Genomic DNA, 24,971 nt, shown 5'->3' with positions numbered 1-24,971 from the left:
TCAATGCAAGCAGGAGCTGGTTCTTCGAGAAAATAAATAAAATAGATAAACCCTTAAGCAGACTTATCAAGAAAAAGAGTCTACACACATAAACAGAATCAGAAATGAGAAAGGAAAAATCACTATGGACACCACAGAAATACAAAGATTTATGAGAGAATACTATAAAAAATTATATGCTAACAAACTGGAAAACCTAGAAGAAGTGAACAAATTTCTAGAAAAATAGAACCTTCCAAGGCTGTCCCAGGAAGAAACAGAAAATCTGAAAAGAACAAATACCAGCAAATAAATTGAATTGGTAATCGAAAATCTACCTAAGAACAAAATACCAGGACCAGATGGTTTTACTGCTGAATTTTATCGAACATTTAGTGAAGATCTAATACCCATCCTCCTTAAAGTTTTCCAAAAAGTAGACGAGGAGGGAATAATCCCAAAGTCATTCTATGAGGCCAACATCACTCTAATACCAAAACCAGGCAAAGACACCACAAAAAAAAGAAAATTACAGAACAATACCCCTGATGAACATAGATGCAAAAATACTCAACAAAATATTAGCAAACCAAATTCAAAAATACATCAAAAGGATCTATCATGATCAAGTGGGATTCATCCCAGGATGCAAGGATGGTACAACAGAAAACCATTATCATCATCACTACATCCACAAAAAGGACAAAACCCACATGATCATCTCTATAGATGCTGAAAAAGCATTCAATAAAATTCAACATTTGTTCATGCTTAAACCTCTGAACAAATGGGTGTAGAGGGCAAGTACCTCAACATAATAAAGGCCATGTATGACAAACCCACAGCCAACATTATACTTAACAGCAAGAAGCTGAAAGCTTTTCCTTTAAGATGGGGAAGAAGACAAGGATGCCCACTCTCCCCACTTTTATTCAACATAGTTCTGGATGTCCTAGCCATGACAATCAGACAACACAAAGAAAGAAAAGGCATCCAGATTGGTAAGGAAGAAGTCAAACTGTCAGTGTTTGCAGATGACATTATATTGTACATAAAAACCCCCAAAACTACTATATCTAATAACTGAATTCAGCAAAGTTGCAGGATAAAAAATTAATACACAGAAATCTGTTGCATTCCTATATACTAATGATGAATTAGCAGAAAGAGAAATCAGGAAAACAATTCCATTCACATTTGCTTCAAAAAAGAGTAAAATGCCTTGGAATCAATGTAACCATGGAAGTGAAAGACTTATACTCTGATAACTACAAGATACTCCTGAGAGAAATTAAAGAAGAAACCAATTAATGGAAACACATCCTGTGCTCATGGATAGGAAGAATTAATATTGTCAAAATGGCCATCCTGCCTAAAGCAATTTACAGATTTAATGCAATCTCTATCAAAATATCAACTGCACTCTTCAATGATCTCGAGCAAACAGTTCTAAAACTCATATGGAACCACAAAAGAGTGCAAATAAACAAAGCAATCATGAAAAGGAAGAATAATGCAGGGGGAATTACGCTCCCCAACTTCAAGCTCTACTACAAAGCCACAGTAATCAAGACAATTTGGTACTTTCACTAGAACAGACCCATAGACCAATGGAACATAATAGAGAGCCCAATATAAACCCAAGCACATATGGTTAATTAGTATATGGTAAAGGAGCCATGGATATACAATAGGGGAAATGACAACCTCTTCAACAGCTGGTGTTGGCAAAGCTGGACAGCTATGTATAAGAGAATGAAACTGGATTATTATTGTCTAACCCCATAGACTAAAGTAAACTCAAAATGCATCAACAACCTGAATGTAAGTCATAAAACCATAAAATTCTTAATAATAAAACATAGGCAAAAATCTCTTGGACATAAACATGAGCAACTTAACTTCTTCATGAACATACCTTCCCAGTTAAGGGAAACAAAAGCAAAAATGAACATGTGGGACTATATCAAGCTGAAAAGCTTCTTTACAGCAAAGGACACCATCAGTAGAACAAAAGGACATCTTACAGTATGGAAGAATATATTCATAAATGACATATCTGATAAGGGATTGACATCCAAATTATATAAAGAGCTCAGGCACCTCAACAAACAAAAGCAAATAAGCCAATTAAAAAATGGTCAGAGGATCTGAACAGACAGTTCTCCAAAGAAGAAATTCAGATGCCCAACAGACACATGAAAAGATGCTCCTCACTGCTAATCATCAGCAAAATGCAAATTAAAACCCCAATGAGATACCACCTCACACTAGTTAGGATGGCCACCATCCAAAAGGCAGACATCAAATGTTGGCAAGGATGTGGAGAAAGGGGAACCCTCCTACACTACTGGTGGGAATGTAATTCAACCATTGTGGAAACAATATGGAGGTTCCTCAAAAAACTCAAAGTAGAAATACCATTTGACCCAGGAATTCACTCCTAGGAATTTACCCTAAGAATGCAGCAGCCCAGTTTGAAAAAGACTTATAGACCCCTATGTTTATTGCAGCACTATTTACAATAGCCAAGAAATGGAAGCAACCTAAGTATCCATCAGTAGAAGAATGGATAAAGAAAATGTGGTACATATACATAATGTAATATTATTGAGCCATAAGAAGAAAACAAATCTTACCATTTGCAACAACATGGATGGAGCTAGAGGGTATTATGCTCAGTGAAATAGGCCAGGTTGAAAAAGACAAGTATCAGATGATTTCACTCATCTGTGGAGTATAAGAACAAGGAAAAAACTGAAGGAAGAAAACAGAAGCAGACTTATAGAACCTAAGAATGGACTAACAGTTACCAAAGGGTAAGGGACTAGGGAGGATGGGTGGGAAGAGAGGAATAAGGAATAAAAGAGGCATTATGATTAGCAGGTATAATGTAGTGGGGGTGGGGGAGACGGGAAAAGCAGTATAGCACAAAGAAGCAAGTAATGATTCTATAGCATCTTACTATGCTAATGGACAGTGATTGTAAAGGGATATGTGGTGGGGACATGATAATAGGGGGAGTCTAGTAACCTTAATGTTATAATGTTGTTCAAGTAATTGTATATTAAGGATACCAAAAAAGAAAAAGAATGTATGCATGTTTTCTAGAGTATGTTTTCTCTTTTCTTTTCTTACTTCATGGATAACTCAAGAAATGGAAAAATACAACCTACCTCCTTAAAGTCATCACCCTGCCTGCACGTAAGAGAGGGCACAAATTAAATACTTTTAGTGAAGACTACTGGCTACCAAATCGTATGTCCATTTAGTTAATTTTTTTTGTATTTTTAACTCAGTTGTTTTTTTATCGTGCCAGGACCTGAATGAAAACCAGAGCACTCCAAGTAAAGAGGCACAGGAATGGCTTTCAAAGCAGAAAGAGAATATACAGCATTTTCAAGCAGAGGAAAAGACTAATCTTCTTCAACATCAGAGACATTACCTAGAGCTGCAATGCCATCACTTCAAAAGAAGCATGTTAGTTCAGCGTCATGCCTTGGAGCAGGACCTTCTCAGGGAGTTATATTTGAATGGTGGAAATCAGAATCTTCCAGAAAATATGTCAGTCACATGCCACCATCAGGGCCTTAGAGCGCTTCTGCTTCCCTTTGCCTAAGTCCTTCTTCCCTGGAAACCCAACCCACACGGTTCACCTTCTCTCCCACTTCCTATCTCCTCTATTCTAATCATCAAACTATTCTCCCTTCTTTAAATATTCTTGCACTCCTCTCTCTGTGTCACACACACATACACGTGCATGCACACTCTTATGGGGATCTCTCTCTCCCCAACTAGAATGGAAATTATATGAAGTCCCAGGTTTTGTTCAGGGCTTTTATATCCAGTGGATGGATATATCCAGGCCTTACAGTTAGTGACTGGCCCATAACACGTGTTCAATAAATATATATTAAGTAAATGTTTCATAAATATTAAATCTATGAATGAAAGAAATATTAATTTTTAAGTATGAAAAAGTAAATTGGATAATTTATGCCTTTTCATGAAATTATTCACTGGGCATATGTAGAAACTCTTATGCCAGTGAAAACAATGGTTCTCATCAGGTATACCTATGAGCATAGATCAATTTATTTCCAAGAGTGGCTTAAAATAAGCTTCAAATATAACATAATTATTCAAATTCACTAATAATTAAAGAAATTCAAATTAGAACAATTGCAGCAATTAGATAAGATCAGTCTAAAAAATTGGTAAGCCCTAGTAGTGGCATGGGAACGTGGGCAATGTTAGTAAGAATATAAATTGATACTCCTATTTTGGAGCATATTTCAGCAGCTTTTATAATTTACTTTTCATGTATCTTCTACCCATTAAATCCACTTCTAGAAATCTATCCTAAAGAAATAATAACATAATTATATGGTGTATCATGTGTAGATATTTATTGAAAATTTGTCATAAAGCAAAAAATGGAAAAACTATGGCATCACAAAGTAGAAGCTTACTATAAAACTTTTAAAAAAAGATCTCTTGAAGAAATGGCATTCACGGCGGAGCCAGGATGGCGGCGTGAGTAGAGCAGTGGAAATCTCCTCCCAAAAACACATAGAGCTATGAAAATATAACAAAGAAAAATCTTCCTAAAATAGAGACCACAGGACACAGGACAACATCCAGACCACATCCACACCTGCAAGGAACCAGCGCCTTGCGAAGGGGGTAAGATACAAGCCCCGGCCCGGCGGGACCCGAGCGCCCCTCCCCCCGGCTCCCGGCGGGTGGAGAGAAACCGGAGCGGTTTTTTTTTTTTTTTCTTGGCGAGCGCTTTTTGGAAGCCTTAGAGGGACGGGCCCCCGTTGCTGGGGAGGCAGGGTGGCGGGACCGGTGAGCAGGTGCCTGGGAACGGCGCTGGAGGACAAAGAATATCCCGCGTTTCTCCCTGCGGAACCGGCGGGCGGGTGCCTGAGACCAGTGCCTGAGGACGGAGGAGGTCACGCGTTTTTCCTTTTTTTTTTTCTCTCTCTCTTTTTGGCGAGCGCTTTTTGGAAGCCTTGAAGGGACGGGGACCCCAGTGCTAGGGAGGCAGGGTGGCGGGACTGGTGAGTGGGTGCCTGGGACCGGCGCCTGAGGACAAAGAATATACCACGTTTTTCCCTGCGGGACCGGTGGGCGGGTGCCTGAGACTGGCACTTGAGGACAGAGGAAATCGCGCGTTTTTCCCCTTTTTTTTTTCCTTTTCTGCGAGTGCTTTTTGGAAGCCTAAAAGGGACAGGGACCCCGGTGCTAGGGAGGCAGGGCGGCGGGACTGGTGAGCGGGTGCCTGGGACCGGCACCTGAGGACAAAGAATATCCCGCGTTTTTCCCTGTGGGACCGGTGGGTGGGTGCCTGAGACCGGCACCTGAGGACGGAAGAAATCGCGTGTTTTTCCCCTTTTTTTCTCTCTTTTTGGCGAGTGCTTTTTGGAAGCCTTGAAGGGACAGGGACCCCGGTGCTAGGGAGGCAGGGCGGCGGGACTGGTGAGCGGGTGCCTGGGACCAGTGCCTGAGGACAAAGAATATCGAGCGTTGCTTCCCTGCGGGACCGGTGGGTGGGTGCTTTTTGGAAACCTTGAAAGGACAGGGACCCTGGTGCTAGGGAGACAGGGCAGCAGGACCAGTGAGCGGGTGCCTGGGACCGGCAACTGAGGAAAAAAAAAAATCGCTTGTTTTTTCCTTTTTTTTTTCTTTCTGTTCCCTCTCTCATTGTTGCTGTTGTTGTTTTGGTTTGGAGAGTGCTTTTTGGAAGTCTTAAAGGGGCAGGACAGGTCACTTAGACCAGAGGCAGGGAATCTGGGGATCTCTGGGCACTCTAACCCCCTGGGCAGCAGGGAGCACAGAGGCCCCTTAGGGAGATAAATAGCCTCCTGGCCACTCCCCATCCAACTGGGCTCCACCATTTTGGAGGAACAGCCCCAGCCAGGCCAAGCCCACAGCAACAGCGGAGATAAACCCCAAAGCAACTGGGCGGGAAGCAGAAGCCCTGTCTGCGCACAGCTGCCCAGCACAAGCAACTAGAGGTTGCTAGTCTCCCAGGAAAAGGCTACAAACCAACAAGAAGGGAAGCTCTTCCAGCAGTCACTTGTACCAGCTCTGCAAACTATCTCTATCACCATGAAAAGGCAAAACTACAGGCAGACAAAGATCACAGAGACAACACCTGAGAAGGAGACAGACCTAACTAGTCCTCCTGAAAAAGAATTCAAAATAAAAGTCATGAACATGCTGACAGAGATGCAGAGAAAAATGCAACAGCAATGGGATGAGATGCAGAGAAAAATGCAAGAGCAGTGGGATGAGATGCAGAGAAAAATGCAAGAGCAGTGGGATGAAGTCCGGAAGGAGATCACAGATGTCAGGAAAGAGATCACAGAAGTGAAACAATCCCTGGAAGGATTTATAAGCAGAATGGATAAGATGCAAGAGGCCATTGAAGGAATAGAAGCCAGAGAACAGGAACGTATAGAAGCTGACATAGAGAGAGATAAAAGGATCTCCAGGAATGAAACAACACTAAGAGAAATATGTGACCAATACAAAAGGAAAAACATTCGTATTATAGGGATACCAGAAGAGGAAGAAAGAGGAAAAGGGATAGGAAGTGTCTTTGAAGAAATAATTGCTGAAAACTTCCCCAAACTGGGGGAGGAAATAATCGAACAGACCATGGAATTACACAGAACTCCCAACAGAAAGGATCCAAGGAGGACAACACCAAGACACATAATAATTAAAATGGCAAGGATCAAGGACAAGGAAAGAGTTTTAAAGGCAGCTAGAGAGAAAAAGGTCACCTATAAAGGAAAACCAATCAGGCTAACATCAGACTTCTCAACAGAAACCCTACAGGCCAGAAGAGAATGGCATGATATACTTAATGCAATGAAACAGAAGGGCCTTGAACCAAGGATACTGTATCCAGCACGACTATCATTTAAATATGATGGTGGGATTAAACAATTCCCAGACAAGCAAAAGCTGAGGGAATTTGCTTCCCACAAACCACCTCTACAGGGCATCCTACAGGGACTGCTCTAGATGGGAGCACCCCTAAAAAGAGCACAGAACAAAACACACAACATATGAAGAATGGAGGAGGAGGAATAAGAAGGGAGAGAAGAAAAGAATCTCCAGACAGTGTATATAACAGCTCAATAAGCAAGCTAAATTAGGCAGTAAGATACTAAAGAAGCTAACCTTGAACCTTTGGTAACCACGAATCTAAAGCCTGAAATGGCAATAAGTACATATCTCTCACTAGTCACCCTAAATGTAAATGGACTTAATGCACCAATCAAAAGACATAGAGTAATAGAATGGATAAAAAAGCAAGACCCATCTATATGCTGCTTACAAGAAACTCACCTTAAACCCAAAGATAAGCATAGACTAAAAGTCAAGGGATGGAAAAACATATTTCAGGCAAACAACAGTGAGAAGAAAGCAGGGGTTGCAGTACTAATATCAGACAAAATAGACTTCAAAACAAAGAAAGTAACAAGAGATAAAGAAGGCCACTACATAATGATAAAGGGCTCAGTCCAACAAGAGGATATAACCATTCTAAATATATATGCACCCAATACAGAAGCACCAGCATATGTGAAGCAAATACTAACAGAACTAAAGAGGGAAATAGACTGCAATGCATTCATTGTAGGAGACTTCAACACACCACTCACCCCAAAGGATAGATCCAGAAAATAAGTAAAGACACACAGGCACTGAACAACACACTAGAACAGATGGACCTAATAGACATCTATAGAACTCTACATCCAAAAGCAACAGGATATACATTCTTCTCAAGTGCACATGGAACATTCTCCAGAATAGACCACATACTAGCTCACAAAAAGAGCCTCAGTAAATTCCAAAATATTGAAATTCTACCAACCAATTTTTCAGACCACAAGGGTATGAAAGTAGAAATAAATTCTACAAAGAAAACAAAAAGGCTCACAAACACATGGAGGCTTAACAACATGCTACTAAATAATCAATGGATCAATGAACAAATCAAAATAGAGATCAAGGAATATATAGAAACAAATGACAACAACAACACTAAGCCCCAACTTCTGTGGGATGCAGCGAAAGCAGTCTTAAGAGGAAAGTATATAGCAATCCAGGCACACTTGAAGAAGGAAGAACAATCCCAAATGAATAGTCTAACATCACAATTATTAAAACTGGAAAAAGAAGAACAAATGAGGCCTAAAGTCAGCAGAAGGAGGGACATAATAAAGATCAGAGAAGAAATAAACAAAATTGAGAAGAATAAAACAATAGCAAAAATCAACGAAACCAAGAGCTGGTTCTTTGAGAAAATAAACAAAATAGATAAGCCTCTAGCCCAACTTATTAAGAGAAAAAGAGAGTCAACACAAATCAACATAATCAGAAATGAGAATGGAAAAATCACGACAGACTCCACAGAAATACAAAGAATTATTAAAGACTACTATGAAAACCTATATGCCAACAAGCTGGAAAACCTAGAAGAAATGGACAACTTCCTAGAAAAATACAACCTCCCAAGACTGACCAAGGAAGAAACACAAAAGTTAAACAAACCAATTACAAGCAAAGAAATTGAAACAGTAATCAAAAAACTACCCAAGAACAAAACCCCGGGGCCGGACGGATTTACCTCGGAATTTTATCAGACACACAGAGAAGACATAATACCCATTCTCCTTAAAGTGTTCCACAAAATAGAAGAAGAGGGAATACTCCCAAACTCATTCTATGAAGCCAACATCACCCTAATACCAAAACCAGGAAAAGACCCCACCAAAAAAGAAAATTACAGACCAATATCCCTGATGAATGTAGATGCAAAAATACTCAATAAAATATTAGCAAACAGAATTCAACAGTATATCAAAAAGATCATACACCATGACCAAGTGGGGTTCATCCCAGGGATGCAAGGATGGTACAACATTCGAAAATCCATCAACATCATCCACCACATCAACAAAAAGAAAGACAAAAACCACATGATCATCTCCATAGATGCTGAAAAAGCATTTGACAAAATTCAACATCCATTCATGATAAAAACTCTCAGCAAAATGGGAATAGAGGGCAAGTACCTCAACATAATAAAGGCCATATATGATAAACCCACAGCCAGCATTATACTGAACAGCGAGAAGCTGAAAGCATTTCCACTGAGATCGGGAACCAGACAGGGATGCCCACTCTCCCCACTGTTATTTAACATAGTACTGGAGGTCCTAGCCACGGCAATCAGACAAAACAAAGAAATACAAGGAATTCAGATTGGTAAAGAAGAAGTTAAACTGTCACTATTTGCAGATGATATGATACTGTACATAAAAAACCCTAAAGACTCCACTCCAAAACTACTAGAACTGATATCGGAATACAGCAAAGTTGCAGGATACAAAATTAACACACAGAAATCTGTGGCTTTCCTATACACTAACAACGAATCAATAGAAAGAGAAATCAGGAAAACAATTCCATTCACCATTGCATCAAAAAGAATAAAATACCTAGGAATAAACCTAACCAAAGAAGTGAAAGACTTATACTCTGAAAACTACAAGTCACTCTTAAGAGAAATTAAAGGGGACACTAATAAATGGAAACTCATCCCATGCTCATGGCTAGGAAGAATTAATATCGTCAAAATGGCCATCCTGCCCAAAGCAATATACAGATTCGATGCAATCCCTCTCAAATTACCAGCAACATTCTTCAATGAATTGGAACAAATAATTCAAAAATTCATATGGAAACACCAAAGACCCCGAATAGCCAAAGCAATCCTGAAAAAGAAGAATAAAGTAGGGGGGATCTCACTCCCCAACTTCAAGCTCTACTACAAACCCATAGTAATCAAGACAATTTGGTACTGGCACAAGAACAGAGCCACAGACCAGTGGAACAGATTAGAGACCCCAGAAATTAACCCAAACATATATGGTCAATTAATATTTGATAAAGGAGCCATGGACATACAATGGCAAAATGACAGTCTCTTCAACAGATGGTGCTGGCAAAACTGGACAGCTACATGTAGGAGAATGAAACTGGACCATTGTCTAACCCCATATACAAAGGTAAACTCAAAATGGATCAAAGACCTGAATGTAAGTCATGAAACCATTAAACTCTTGGAAAAAAACATAGGCAAAAACCTCTTAGACATAAACATGAGTGATCTCTTCTTGAACATATCTCCCCGGGCAAGGAAAACAACAGCAAAAATGAGCAAGTGGGACTACATTAAGCTGAAAAGCTTCTGTACAGCGAAAGACACCATCAATAGAACAAAAAGGAACCCTACAGTATGGGAGAATATATTTGAAAATGACAGATCCGATAAAGGCTTGACATCCAGAATATGTAAAGAGCTCACACGCCTCAACAAACAAAAAACAAATAACCCAATTAAAAAATGGGCAGAGGAACTGAACAGACAGTTCTCCAAAAAAGAAATACAGATGGCCAAGAGACACATGAAAAGATGCTCCACATCGCTAATTATCAGAGAAATGCAAATTAAAACTACAATGAGGTATCACCTCACACCAGTAAGGATAGCTGCCATCCAAAAGACAAACAACAACAAATGTTGGCGAGGCTGTGGAGAAAGGGGAACCCTCCTACACTGCTGGTGGGAATGTAAATTAGTTCAACCATTGTGGAAAGCAGTATGGAGGTGCATCAAAATGCTCAAAACAGACCTACCATTTGACCCAGGAATTCCACTCCTAGGAATTTACCCTAAGAACGCAGCAATCAAGTTTGAGAAAGACAGATGCACTCCTATGTTTATCGCAGCACTATTTACAATAGCCAAGAATTGGAAGCAACCTAAATGTCCATCGGTAGATGAATGGATAAAGAAGATGTGGTACATATACACAATGGAATACTACTCAGCCATAAGAAGTGGAAAAATCCAACCATTTGCAGCAACATGGATGGAGCTGGAGAGTATTATGCTCAGTGAAATAAGCCAAGTGGAGAAAGAGAAATACCAAATGATGTCACTCATCTGAGGAGTATAGGAACAAAGGAAAAACTGAAGGAACAAAACAGCAGTGGAATTACAGAACCCAAAAATGGACTAACAGGAGATCAAGGCCTAGCTTGGATACCCAGAAAATGAACTAAGATACGATATGATCATCAAAAAGCCTCCACAGGGATCCGGACGATGCTGCGGTTGTGGCTGCATCCAGCCCACCATCTCCTGGACTTGCCATAAGAATGAGGAGGGAGATGTCTAGGCTGGCATGTGCATACAGTGAGACAACGAATTTGACCGGAACTGTACTGTTGGAACTCAACCAGGAGTTGGGAGGGGTGCAAGTTGTAGCACTCCAAAATCTCATGACTATAGACTATCTATGGTTAAAAGAACATATGGGATGTGAACAGATCCCAGAAATGGGCTGCTTTAATTTGTCTGATGGTTCAAGTACAGTTGGACAATATCCATCATATCATAGATAAATTTTCACAAATGCCTAGGGTGCCTAAATGGTTTTCTTGGCTTCACTGGAGATGGATGGTAATTATAGATTTGCTTTGTTTATGTCACCGTATTCCTATTATGTTGATATATGTGTGCAAATTAGTTAGTAGTTTAAAACCCATACATACTTAAGGTACTATACAAGAAGATATGTCAAAGAAATAATCAATCCTCCCAAGTTTCCTTTGTATGCTACATCTATAGCTTTTCTTCTTCCTTCCTAATTACAACCCTTAAATAGAATTCGTGCCTCATATCGAATTTACCGAGTATCATAATTCCTCCAGGTGGTAAAGATACCTCGAGACAAGTGCTGGGCATAGAAGCCACAGGGCATAAATCTGCAAAGAAGTAAAAAGCTAACCTTTGCAAACAATATGGCTTCTCTCTCACTTACCAACTTTACATTTCCCTGTATGGCCCCGGAAGATGACTGGTTAGCCAGAGACGGGTAAGATTCCTCAAGGGAGGAACAACCTAAGACAGGCACAGTCGCAGGGGGGCCATCAGGTGAGAATTTGGGGATCAACAGAGGTGAGGCTCAGAACCTCACCCCCCCTGCTTTGAGAGAAATCTTCTGCATCCTTGGATGTCTTGATGCCCTTGTCTAGCCTGGATTAATACTTAGTCCATAGGCACACACCTGATCATCTGATCATCTGCATTTGCCTTCTTACAGCACTAAACTATGTTTTCTACCTTTATCTTGCATCTACCTACCACTTCAGCATTTTATTAAAAATAAAAATAATAATAATAGTAGGAGAAATGTGGGATCAACATATAGATCAAGTACAAAAATCAAACGAATATTCATATTTGACCTGATTGTTTATAGGTCATATTGCATGATCAAAACCGAAAGTTTCTGTGATGACTGCCCTTGTACTGTTCACCATGTAAGAATTTATTCACTATGTAAGAATTCGTTCACCATGTAAGAACTTGTTCGTTATGCTTCAGAAGATTGGAGACTGACGAGAATTAGGCTTGAGATGGATTAATGATTGTACATTGAGCGTTGACCCCCCTATACTGAATTTTATTGTTGTTAACAACCATTTGATCAATAAATATGAGAGATGCCCTCTCAAAATAAATAAATAAATAAATAAATAAATAAATAAATAAATAAATAAATAAAAATAATAATAATAATAGGAGAAATGTGGGATCAACATATAAATCAAGTACAAAAATCAAACGAATAGTCATATTTGACCTGATTGTTTATAGGTCATATTGCATGATCAAAACCGAAAGTTTCTGTGATGACTGCCCTTGTACTGTTCACCATGTAAGAATTTATTCACTATGTAAGAATTCGTTCACCATGTAAGAACTTGTTCGTTATGCTTCAGAAGATTGGAGAGTGACGAGAATTAGGCTTGAGATGGATTAAGGATTGTACATTGAGCGTTGACCCCCCTATACTGAATTTTATTGTTGTTAACAACCATTTGATCAATAAATATGAGAGATGCCCTCTCAAAAAAAAAAAAAAAAAAAAAAAAAGATCTCTATGTCCTGATCTGATCTCGATATTTTTAGGTAAAGAAAGTATATTATATGTCTATAATATATATTGTTATTCAATTTTAAAACTATGTTTTTGTGTAATAGTTGTTGCACAGTAAGCATGGGGAAGGTTGGGAAACATATGCACCAAATGCTGGCCTCTGGAGAAGGGCCAGCAGGGGCAAAGGGGGCAAGTCTGACCTCCTTCTACATAGAAAGAGAGAACATGTAAGTGTTTGTGTGTGTGTCATACATTTGATCTTTTTAAACTGAAAAAAAATTGTAACATTTATTGATAATGAGGTAGGTATTCTGAGAGCTTTCTGCTTAGGAATTCATTTCACCCTCACATTAATTTTATGAAACATCTATGTTATGGTCTCCATTTGAGAAGTAATGAAATTGAGGCACAGAGAATTTATGTAATTAACCCAAGGACACACTGCTCATCGGTAGCAGAGCCAGGATTTAGAAAGCAGGCAGTCTAGCCCTAGAGTCTTGTGTTCTTAACCATTACACTATACTGGGTATACTGCATGTAACAGAATTGAATGTGTACTCTGAAAAAATTCAAAGGATGACTTCAAATACAAAATTAGGAAACATAAGTGAAGGAAAGAGAGTAGAAAGGACATTAAATCTCTTGGGACAGATTTGATATGTCTTCAGCTTATTGCTAAAAATAGTATAAATAGTAAATGAACAGATAAGGAAATTATGCTTCTAATTGCTATTTTCTACAGTTAAAGTAATAAAACTCTAATATTTACTGTGCAGCCATTATTAAATCATGCGATTATATCTATATCCTGGTTATTCTGTTTCTTAGGATTTTTTCTCTCCTGGCATTGTACATCAGTAAATTATGCCTTTGTCCTTTGTTATGAATTAGGAGTTAAATAAGAGGCAGACTCAATAGGACTTAGAGCATGCAATGCTACTGCGACAGCACGAATCCATGCAAGAACTGGAGTTCCACCACCTCTACACAATTCAGAAAATGCGCTGTGAGTTGATGAGACTGCAGCATCAAACCGAGCTCACTAACCAGCTGGAGCATAATAAATGGAGAGAGCAAGAACTAAGGTGAAAGCATGTCATGGAGGTTCGACAGCAGCCTAAGAGTCTGAAGGCACATTTAGCCTAAGCTTCTTGACAAACGGAACAGATAAAAGGCATCATGTAAACAGTAAAAGTCTGAGCCAGATGTCTGTCATAAAGAAACTGAAAAAGCTTTTTTTCTTTTCATTTTAAGCATGTTTGGTTGGTTTTGATGTAGAGGGTCTGTAGCTACAGACTTCTGCTTGTGTATTTCTCAGCAGAGTTCCAAAAAATGGCCAGAACTTTTTAACTGTGGAAAGTGCCATAAATAAGATTCAAAATTCTTATTTTAAGTGTACCCAAATGTCCAGTATTGATACTACAATCTATATATCAATGCACTAACCTGTTGGCTTCTCTCTGTTGTTCCAAGTTTCATAGTTTTGGAATCTTATTTCCTCTGAATGTGATTTGTATCCAAAAGAGGCAGTAAGTTCTTAATTAGTACAGAAAGAAGTGAATGAAAAATCCCTTTCTACCCCCTCTCCCTTCACTGTCAATACTCACCCTAAGAGGAATAGTGGAATTATCACTTTGTTACTCCCATTCTTTCTGTGCTTGGTAACATAAGAGCAGGGCATGTGCAGTTGGAGTGTATGTTTTTAATTAGTACATTAGAGTGAAGCAAATTATTATATGTCCTCTTGTAGATAAATAAGGAAAGACAAGTGGTGATATATAATATCAAAGGACTTTAAACTTTCTATTTGCTTTGCAAAGAGAAATTTATTCATGATACAAAATTCAAAAGATGCCAAAGTGTAATTATCATGAAGTTAAAGGTTTTCCTCTCCTTGTCCTTTAAGCCACCTGGTCCAGCCCCCTCTACCAAAATCAACCAGAGTTAACAATTCCAAGGAATTTTCAAATTTTATAACTTGTAAAAAATATGTGAAGTATAAACACATGAATCTTAATAAACAAAAAACCAAAATGACCCACTATATATGTTGTCATCCATAGTAGTACCTCAATTAATCTGTACATGTCTGCACATTTTAAACTTTTATTTACATGCAAAAAGGCCCAGGTCCCATAGTATCTTCTTTACCCCCTTTTTCAAACTCTTTGACAATTTAACTATAACGCTAACAGATAACAACACTTACCTGAATAACTCTTCTGAAGTGGAGTGAAATTCACTCACAGAAGTAATCTGTGTCCAAACCAGAGCTAAACCACACCTCGTGGTTTCTCTGATTCCTATTCAACTCTATTCATACAAGTTGTCCTGAACAAAATACAGAAGCAAAGCTAAGATTCACCCTTTCCTTGTGAATCCAAGTAAAATTTTACTTTGCTATGTCTTCAAAACAGCTAATGAACATCATTTACAGAGTGGCTCATAAGTTGACTACCCACATAACTGTCATTAGTTCTGTCTATTAAAATCAGAATTCATTATGAATTTCCAGATTTATTTTTTCTTTGTAGTGGCTACACAGTAGTTTCCCACCAAAAGATATTTAAAGCATGTCTATAAAATTAACTAAAGTTTTAAAGTAAGCAGCACGCAGAACTAAACCAAACTGAAAGCTTGTTCATTTTCTTAGGTCAGACCATAAAGTTAATACAACTCATTTCTCTGGGGCTTGAAATAGGTTAGTTGTTTGCTGTTTAAACCTTCCTTTTTCCCCCTGTTGTTGCAGCCTTCTCCATTTGAAGCTTGTAGACACTAGTCTGACTTTCACAGATACTATTAAAAAATCAAGGGGAAAAATAATGTTTCACAATCATAGTCAGACTTCAGATATAAAGCTTCCTTCTCATGATACATAAGCTCAAGATTTTCTGTAAAAGAAATTGTTCTGTTACTTTAGTGGGAGAGAAAATCACCATGTTCCTCTTAGTTGTATGTATCTATCTACTTGCACAATTTGAAAACAGACTTTTTAAAATTAAGGTATTGATAAACAATCTTATGAAGGTTTCACATGAGCAACATTGTGGTTTCAACATTCACTCATACTATCAAGTCCTCCCCACCCCATTACACTCACTCTCCATCAGCGTAGTAAGACACTATAGAGTCATTACTTGTCTTCTCCGTGCTGTACTGCCTTCCCCGTGACCCACCTATATTGTTAGTGATAATTATAGTACCTCTTAATCCCCTTCTCCCTCCCTCTCTACCCACGCTCCCCAACCCCTTCCCTCTGGTAACCCTAGTCTCTTCTTGGAAAAAACAGACTCTCTTTTAACACCAGGTCATTTCATTTACTTAAGTAACAGTTGCAACTTTTTAAGGTAAATTTTTATTTACTAAGTAATAGTTTAACTTCAATAGTTGCATCTATTCCAACTTTCTCCAAGACTTTAAGGGGGATAGGAGGACTTCAGTTTGCACACTTAGATAAGCTGACTGTATTTGTAGACACTGGGGCACCATTTCTGTGGAATGACTTGGGTAAACACCTATTGTCTGTCTGCCATTTCTTCATCTGCCATCAGGTGATGTTATGTCAGTATTAAGTGATTAAGAAACAACTGGAACATGTTTATCCTGCTTTCACTTGAGCCAAACATTGAGGGATATAGTTTATTCTTGGTATAAGTATTAATCCTGTTGAAAAAAATCTTCAGGGCATTCCTTTTTGTCATTAGCTAGTGATATGAAGTGACTATAGTTTTCTTGGCAAAATATTTGAATATTTAAAAGTGTCTTAAAGAATGGAGGCTGTTACACAAAGTCAGAAGAGAATTCTAAATTTCATTGTTCCATTCCTGGCTAACGTGGAGGAATTTTATTAACCAAGGGCAGTATTTAAGAACAGTGCTAAGCGTAACTAAACCAAGAGTTTGTATTTCTAGCTAGACATTTCTTGATCCTTTACAGAATAAAGGTACATGACTATGACTTAGCCTCAATTGGTGTAAAATGCAGAAAAGGATATATTTTTTATTTTGTTGCATTGGAGCAAAGAGTGTGAACTAGTTCCTTGACAAGCATGTTTCATCATACATGCATTTGCACACCCAGTCAACCATTCAATATCTGGCAGTATATATACTAAGGTAAATAATTTCAACTACAGGTTCTGCCTTTGTGTAGCCAATGAGTGTTGTTACTTGTAGGCTTGATGGGTATATCTTATAAAATATATCTCATCTTACTAAGTTTTGTTAAAACTTGAGTTCATAGAATAATTAACCTGTGATTTAAAGCCAGAGTTAATCTGTTTCTGAACTCAAATTACTTTATCTCAAAAATGTTTATGTAGTTCATGTCTGTTATCATTACCTCAAGAAAGGTTGTCCCTTCCATCATAACTTTTCTTTGACCTTTGAAAGATTAGTTAACTGACTTTCAGGTTTTTGCTCGTGGTGCTAAATAGTAAACCCTAAGGAGGAGCAGACGCAGAACTTAGCCGTCTTAACTGAGCAGTATGACCACAACATTAATGAAATGCTCCCCACTCAAGCTGTAAGTTTATTTTACTTAGGCAAAACAAATTTAGTGCCCCTTTCCTTCCACCACCTGAATAAATCCCAACAATTAAAATATTAAGTTGGAAATGGAAACTCTCCTGTACCTTGGGAAATAGTGATGGTGGTTCATATTCTTCTTGTTCTCAGCATTGCTTGGAAATATGCATGATGTATGCATAGTTCTCTTTGTTACATTTGGAAATGAGGTTCTACATAGGCTCTCTGCTGGTGCCTTGCAGGGGTTTAGTACATATACCAACAGCTTATGAAGATTGGAGAAGAAGCTTTGTTAAGCAGTGTTCAAAAGTAGTACTTTATTGGGAATCCAGATGGTCACATTTGAGTGCATGTACAAAATATTTGCTATTTAAGTTTCCAGGCTTTTTCTTAATAGGCCAGATAGTATTTTAGGCTTTGTGGGCCAGGAGGAAAAACTGACGTTATGATGTGGGTATACATAGCCATTTAAAATGTGACCATTTCAGAATGTAGAAACCATTCCTAATTAGTGGAGTATTGAAAGACAAAAACAAAAAATCAGGTAGCTGTTCAGATTTGGCCCATAGCGGTAGCATGCTTGTCCCTGTTCTGTAGTTATTTTCATTGGACAGAAGAGATTCAGAGTCATATCAATCAGATTCTATATTTTTCTTTAAAAAAATAACAATTATTTAGGCATCATCCAAATAGCTTATGATAGCTTCATTTTTATAATGCCTTCATTGGTTGCTATGCTTTCCTTTTTACTCCAAGTTGTAAGAGAGAACAGTTGTGCCCTATAGAAGAGTAGTCTGTCTTAACTTACACATCCTCCTTTCCATACATCATGAAAAGATAGCTCACAGCAGGATATATCTGTTTTCTTTCTCTCTTTCAGCCGCATTTGGATGAAGCACAGGAGGCAGAGTGCCAAGCTTTGAAAATGCAGCTGCAGCAGGAAGTGGAGCTGTTGAATGCATGTCAGAGGAAATTCAAGATGCAGGCTGAGGTGCAACATGATCTAGAGCTTCGGGAGCTTGAACAGAGGGTCTCCCTCTGCAAGGCACTCTTAGAACAAAAGGTGTAAGTAATAGAAAAAAGTAATTGTGCTAGTATTTGCTTTCATCAAAATCATTTCATAAATATATTTTCATGATGACAGAGGTGGCATTAGATTGTCTTCACAATACCATTTTGCTTAATTCTAGTTTTGGTAGTATTTTCTTTTTCTTCAAAATTACTGATTCAGTAATGAACCTTAAAATTAATCAGCTTTATGTGAACACAGTTGAATTGTAAAAGGATAGCTCTGGCTCTGTCTTCCTCTCTGCTTTTGTATACCTAAAAAAATTGGAGAAAAAGTTGAATAGTGAAGGAAAAACTTTAGTAATTGTTTGGTGTTAGGCTGGAGGGAGGAAAAACAAGGACATGCAAACAGAACAGAGAGATGCCATAGGGGGAGGACAGACCAGACCCCAAGGTCCATGCCTTATATGAAAGGAGACAGCTCTTCCTGAATTCCATCTTTCTGATGTGCCAACTAAGACCCGGATGTCAGCTTCCTCCCTCTTGGAAGGAAAAAAAGTTTCTAGTTGTCTATTATGTCACCTTTAGCCAATCATACCTCTCCACACACCCTAGGATAGCTTGCCCACTCCTTCCCCTTCTAATCCCTTATAAGCCCCCACCTCCCTGACCGGGTGTGACTTCCCTGGTCTGTAGTACCCAGACCACAGAACATCACCCAGGAGTGGCATTCAAATAAACTACCTGGTCTTTGTTGCCTCTCTTTGCCTGCTTATTTCAGTTAAAATTTATCTTACATTTGGTGCCAAAATCCTGGGAAGGAGCATGAGTGCGGGGCCCCGACTGGCCACCGGTGGCCCCACCCCCTCCTTCCCCAACTCAGGACCTCAGCCTGCTCTGGACTGTTTTCCGGTGAGTCCCTCAGTGACCCCTAGTCTGTTTCCCTTCGTAACTCCATTTCATCTGGTACATTAGAAATCATGCGTACATTCAGGTGGGGCATCTGGCCCCTGGGCATTTGGCCCACCCTCTGCAGGCATCCAGCCTGCTCCTGACCCTACAGTAAGGGAGACGTCCCTACCCCAGGCCTCAGGACTTCTGTTGGCATCTGGAGATGTCCCTCACCCAGGCTCCCAGGATGTCTCCCCTGACTTGGCATGCTTGGGACGCTGGGCGCTCCTCTCAGAGGGATTAGTTGGGAAGTGGCACAGACATGGGGAATCAGCCCTCAAAAGCAGAGGCTCAGACCCCACTGTGGTGTCTCATTTCTAATTTGGCTACTCTATATTTGTCCCAGGAAGTACGCAAATAGAAGCTAGTCTTTCTTTGCTCTGAGGCTGGGCCTCAGTATCTCTTGGACAATCAATCTCACTGGCCCCCTGAGGGAACTTTCAATTTTAGCCTCCTCACCACCTTGATTAATTATTGCCACTGGAGCACATAGTAGAGTGAAATCCCATATGTGCAGTCTTTTTGGACTTTGCACTCCCGTCCAGACCTTTATGTTGTGTTCATTTTTATAATGCCTTCATTGGTTGCTATGCTTTCCTTTTTCAGAGATGTTTACTCCAACATGTAAGAGAGAACAGTTGGTTCTCCTAGCCCCATCTCCAGTCCATCTGTCAGCCTCTTACTCTACCCAGTCCTTCTTCCTTTTTAGATCCACCAGAAAACCTCAGTCACCCGCCTCCCTCAGCTTGTGATCCACTCACCCTCTCTCCACCACCATCTTTAAGTCCTTTTTCCTCCCCCATGTCATAACCATCTTAAAGTCCTACATTCTCAACCATGCCATTGTCCTGCTCTCCTCTTTCAGTGGCTGCACAACCCCCTCCCCCTCTCTTTCAGCCTTCACAGCCCTCTTCCCCCACTGGAACACACTCTTCCCACTCTCTGGTTCCAGAAGCCACGGACAGGAAGCTGAAGAGAGGGAAGGCAATTGGATATCAGTGACTCAAGTCTTTTTATTGGTTTGTCTGTCTGTGTATATGTTTTTGTGTGGGGAGTGTTGCTGACTGTAGTCATTGTATCTCAGTTTGTACGTTTGTGTGTCTAGGTGTATAGATGAAAAATATTTTATTTAAAAATAAGCATTTGTGAAAGTTGGGCATTCTAAAACTTCCAGAAAATCTGATAAAAATGTTAAGCATTTATGCTAATTTGGGTTTGGCTGAGGCGGGCATGTCCTTGTTTTTATCAGCTGCCTAGGTTTACCTAAGGTCATTTAAGTCAATGTTATCCACTAAATCTTTTATGAATGAAATGCTTAAATGCTTGGCTTTGTCTAATCTTCAGAAAAGGTTTTGTAAGTAATCTAGCATAGTTGCTAATAATAAGTAAACAAGCCTAGCAAATAAATATCTTAATAACAATACTGTATTAATGTATAACAGTGTATATGTATGCAAACAGCCTGAGAATTTTTGTAGTAAACGAAATTCTTAAAGTTTGCTAAGTTATATAGACATATTTTGTGCCTGATAAAAAATTGTGCCATAAAGCACATTTCCAAAAATGATAATATATGTTCATAGATGTATCAATCTGAATAATGCTAGTGTAACAGTTTACAATAGCCTGCTTCTCAGAGTTCACTAAAAATTAAGGTACCTAATGGTCTTAAGTTCTAAACAAAACTACTTAAAGTAATAAGGAAAACATTTCTTCATACTAAAGAATGTGTCTTTTGATAAAAAAATAACTTTGTTCTAAAGTACAACTGTTTATTTAGAGGGAGAAATCTAAACGTAAAAAGGTTGTAGAAAGTTTGTGGAAGAATTTAATATGGTCATGCTATATAAAATTAAAGCAAATGAGTCTCGGTATCAAGTACACAGCAAAATTAGAATTTTGTTTTCAGTTAAAAAGACAAAGTTTTCTTAACTGTTAGTCTGCTCATAATGAAAATTGCAAAAAGTTCTCTAATTGTTTTATCAAAGCAGTTTATCATGCTTAAAGTCTCAATGAGTTGTCAGAGTATTTAAGAAAATGAGATCTTAATATTAAAAGGACTAAAAGCTAAAGTTTGCTAACAACTGTGTAACCTTCTTTGTTTGCCTTTGAAGTATTTTGTTGTCATTCTGGTTAAATAGATAAGTATTGCTTCATAGCAACCTATAATCCTATTTAAGCAAGTGCCTTAAAACTTTTAGCAGCTTCCCAAAATCAAACTCAAAAAGGTGCTTTTTCCTCTAGTTAACTCTGATATTTTCCAGAAGGCCCCTGGAACATGTCAGAAGAACTTTTTCTCATTGGAGAAAGTATTTGGCTAATTTAGCTTATTTTTCTGATATATAATTACCTGCTTAATTACCTAGAAAGCACTGTCAAAAAGAATAATGTTAAACTTTGTTACTAAATGTTTTCTGTTACAGAAATATCAAAATTTCCTTATGTCAACTGTCTTACAGTAAGTTCTCATCAAATCTTTAACCATTGTCATTTGTAAGTCTTTTATTATTTATAGCCACTCTTTTATTACTCTTAAGCTAGTAAACAACTAGATTTCAGCAGAACAGGTATTAGTTACATAAGATTAAGTAAACCAAGGAAGATGATTTTATGGCTTTTTGTTTCAAATGTTGTTGATAAAGTGTTTTAAGCTTTTTCTATTAAGCTGACAACAGTTTAGTAAATGATTGTCTTTATAAGCAGAATTGAGGCTTTATCTTTCTCTCTACCTGATCCCTCCAGAATTAAAAAAAAACTCTCAGTGACTATTTTTATATTTCATGGCAGTATGTTTATTTGCACAAGTTCAATAAGAATCTGCTTTCCTTGTAAGAGGACCAATTAAAAACGCTAGTTATATTACCAAGGCTTTGACTGGAATGTCATACCTGAGAGACACGTGTGTAAACTCAGATGCGAACAGACAGCTTTAAGGAACTAAGATTGACTTTATAAAGCCAACAAAGCCCCTTGGAGGAACTAGCCTGATACTTGCTTACATGGTTCCCAGCAGCCTTATCAGGTGAGTAAGGAAGGTCATTTCCTGGCAGGTGCAGGAACCTTAGAATGTCTTGGGGTCCTCGAGAAGAGAGGAATTCACCCAAATCTACAGGTACTGCAGGCACAACCTGATAGCAAGTCTAGCTTGGCTTTCTGGCCTCAAGAAACCTTTAAAAGTCCAATCTGAAATTCCTTATAAAAAGTTCCAGCAAAGCATATTTAAAAGAGCCAATTGCTCTTCTTGCTGCACTTATGCAAATAATCAAGCCAACTGTTAATTATTTTCTTAATCTGGCTACTTCTAATAAAAATAAGGGTGATTTTAGAGAAAAGTATTGTTTCAATAATGCAGTCTTATCTATACTAAATCCTCATACCAGTCATTGAGATGTAAACTTGATCCAGAATTCCAGTTCCCCATAATGGCCTGGCTAATGCCCCTACTGGGCCCCTTAATAACAATTTGTGGTTTACTCTTTGTTGCCCCTTGTGTCCTCAGGTTCCTCCAACAGCAGCTAACCCAGATGACCCAGGTCGCCACCAACCAGATGTTACTTCACCGTTATGCACCCCTTCCCACTAAACCCCTTCCTTTGGCCTCAACTCCCACAATGCCCTTTGTTAGCCAGCTGTAGCCAGATCGAATCATTGCCCATTATGACCAAAAGGCTGGAATGTTAGTCTGGAGGAAGGAAAAACAAGGACATGCAAACAGAACAGAGAGATGCCATAGGGGGAGAACATGCCAGACCCCAAGATCTGTGCCTTATATGGGAAGGAGACAGCTCTTCCTGAATTCCATCCTTCTGATGTGCCAACAAAGACCCGGATGTCAGCTTCCTCCCTCTTGGAAGGAAAAAAAGTTTCTAGTTGTCTATTATGTCACCTTTAGCCAATCATACCTCTCCACACCCTGTAGGATAGCTTGCCCGCTCGTCCCCCTCCTAATCCCTTATAAGCCCCCACCTCCCTGACCAGGTGTGACTTCCCTGGCCTGTAGTACCCAGAATGTGGAACATCACCTGGGAGTGGCATTCAAATAAACTACCTGGCCCTTTGTTGCCTCTCTTCGCCTGCTTATTTTGGCTAAAATTTATCTTACACTTGGGAGGGACAAGGGAAAAGGATCAGGAATATACTTTATCCATTCATCCTTGGTCTGGAACTGTACAGATTGGTAGATTACTGGAAAAGAGAAGGTAAAACCAGTTTTACACACATGAAGATTTTGGCTGAAAATATTATTTCTAGATGTATCTTTATTTTACTTATTCTTGGTCACATATGTTAGAACTAGAATCCCTAAATTCACTTGTATCCTTTAAGGTACTGAGACTGTATGTGTGTGTGTTGGAGAAAGAACAATGGGTAGAAGATTTGGAGAAAGAAAGAGAGGAAAGGCATTTGTTCTGAGTAGCAGTAGAATGTAAGTTGTATCCAGGATTGAATGCTATGTTCCAGAATTCCCGAGCCATAAGTTCCCAGCAGCTGGTAAGTTGGTCCATTGTAAGTTAACACGTGCCTAATGGTTTTGTCTATTAAAAATTTTCATTGCTTCTGGACCATTAATTGGCCCATAGACTTTCCTCTCTCTTCTACAGTTCTTGTGATAAAAATAGAATACCTCATTTATATTAAAAAATATGTTCTTAAAAACTCCACCTAAATAGAGTGTTGCTACTTCTCTGGCACAGCTGACTTTATTACTGGCTCCTTTGTGAGTTACTTGCCTCTAAAAATTATCTCAATTATGTTTCTCATTCAAGATGGAAAGATAGAAATATATAAATTGTTAGAAAGATGTAGTTGTGCCATGTACAGTATTCATAAATCTGCCTGATTTCAACTTGCATATTTAAAATTTAATCTAAAGTTCCATCTCTTATGCTTCAAAATTATCACTGAAAGATAAGCCTATATAGTATTTCAGTAACAGTGTTATGAGAGAAATACTGGAACTGTTTTATTTGTATTTTTAGCTCCACCTAGTGGCTCAGAGTTAAAGAGTGCTAATTAGTATCTTAGGTGTAGTCTTACTTCAATATATGAACTAAGGCCTTTCTGTTCTACAAAACCAGGTAAAATGTTGGCATAGGGCTGATACCATTGCCAGAAGTGCAGTCGCAGTCTCATATATTGTTAATGCATTTTGGAAAGCAATTTGAAAGTATATATTGATCTTTGAAAATGTTAAGCAAAGAATTTAGAGAATTTAGAGAAAAGAAATGCTGAATACAGGAAAAGCAATATGCATAAATATGTTAATTATGGCATAGTTTATAATGGTTTAAAACAACCATCTAAAATAATTAAATGCTTATGACCAAGGCACTTAATAAAATCTTGTTCAACCATTTAAATGGTGGCTTTATAGATAGTATTAATGCAGAAAAATGCTTATGAGGTGTTGAATAAAATAAAGACAAATCACACTTAAAGTGAGTTGAACTAATACTTATAATGG

General features: G+C 38.5%; 1 protein-coding gene across 4 annotated transcripts in view; it reads left to right on the top strand.

The window, feature by feature from the left end:
* The window catches only part of LOC118968997 (serine/threonine-protein kinase TAO1-like), a 78,028-nt gene extending 54,463 nt beyond the window's left edge, over nucleotides 1-23,565 (top strand). Inside the window, exons 1-5 of one of the 4 annotated variants that reach the window (XM_073222328.1) lie at nucleotides 13,443-14,107; nucleotides 18,429-18,613; nucleotides 21,931-21,965; nucleotides 22,558-22,619; nucleotides 23,007-23,565. In XM_073222328.1, the coding sequence (XP_073078429.1) occupies nucleotides 14,087-14,107; nucleotides 18,429-18,613; nucleotides 21,931-21,965; nucleotides 22,558-22,619; nucleotides 23,007-23,090 (387 nt within the window). In that variant the 5' untranslated portion in view covers nucleotides 13,443-14,086 and the 3' untranslated portion in view covers nucleotides 23,091-23,565. Of the gene's footprint in view, nucleotides 1-13,442; nucleotides 14,108-18,428; nucleotides 18,614-21,930; nucleotides 21,966-22,557; nucleotides 22,620-23,006 lie in introns of those variants that run through there. The other 3 variants (XM_073222327.1, XM_073222330.1, XM_037001807.2) reach the window with 3 other exon arrangements.
* Nucleotides 23,566-24,971: the final 1,406 nt, after the last annotated feature.

This window comes from Manis javanica, chromosome 15 (assembly GCF_040802235.1).
Source record: "Manis javanica isolate MJ-LG chromosome 15, MJ_LKY, whole genome shotgun sequence".
Taxonomy (NCBI): domain Eukaryota; kingdom Metazoa; phylum Chordata; class Mammalia; order Pholidota; family Manidae; genus Manis; species Manis javanica.
This window is presented reverse-complemented; position numbering and strand designations above follow the sequence as displayed.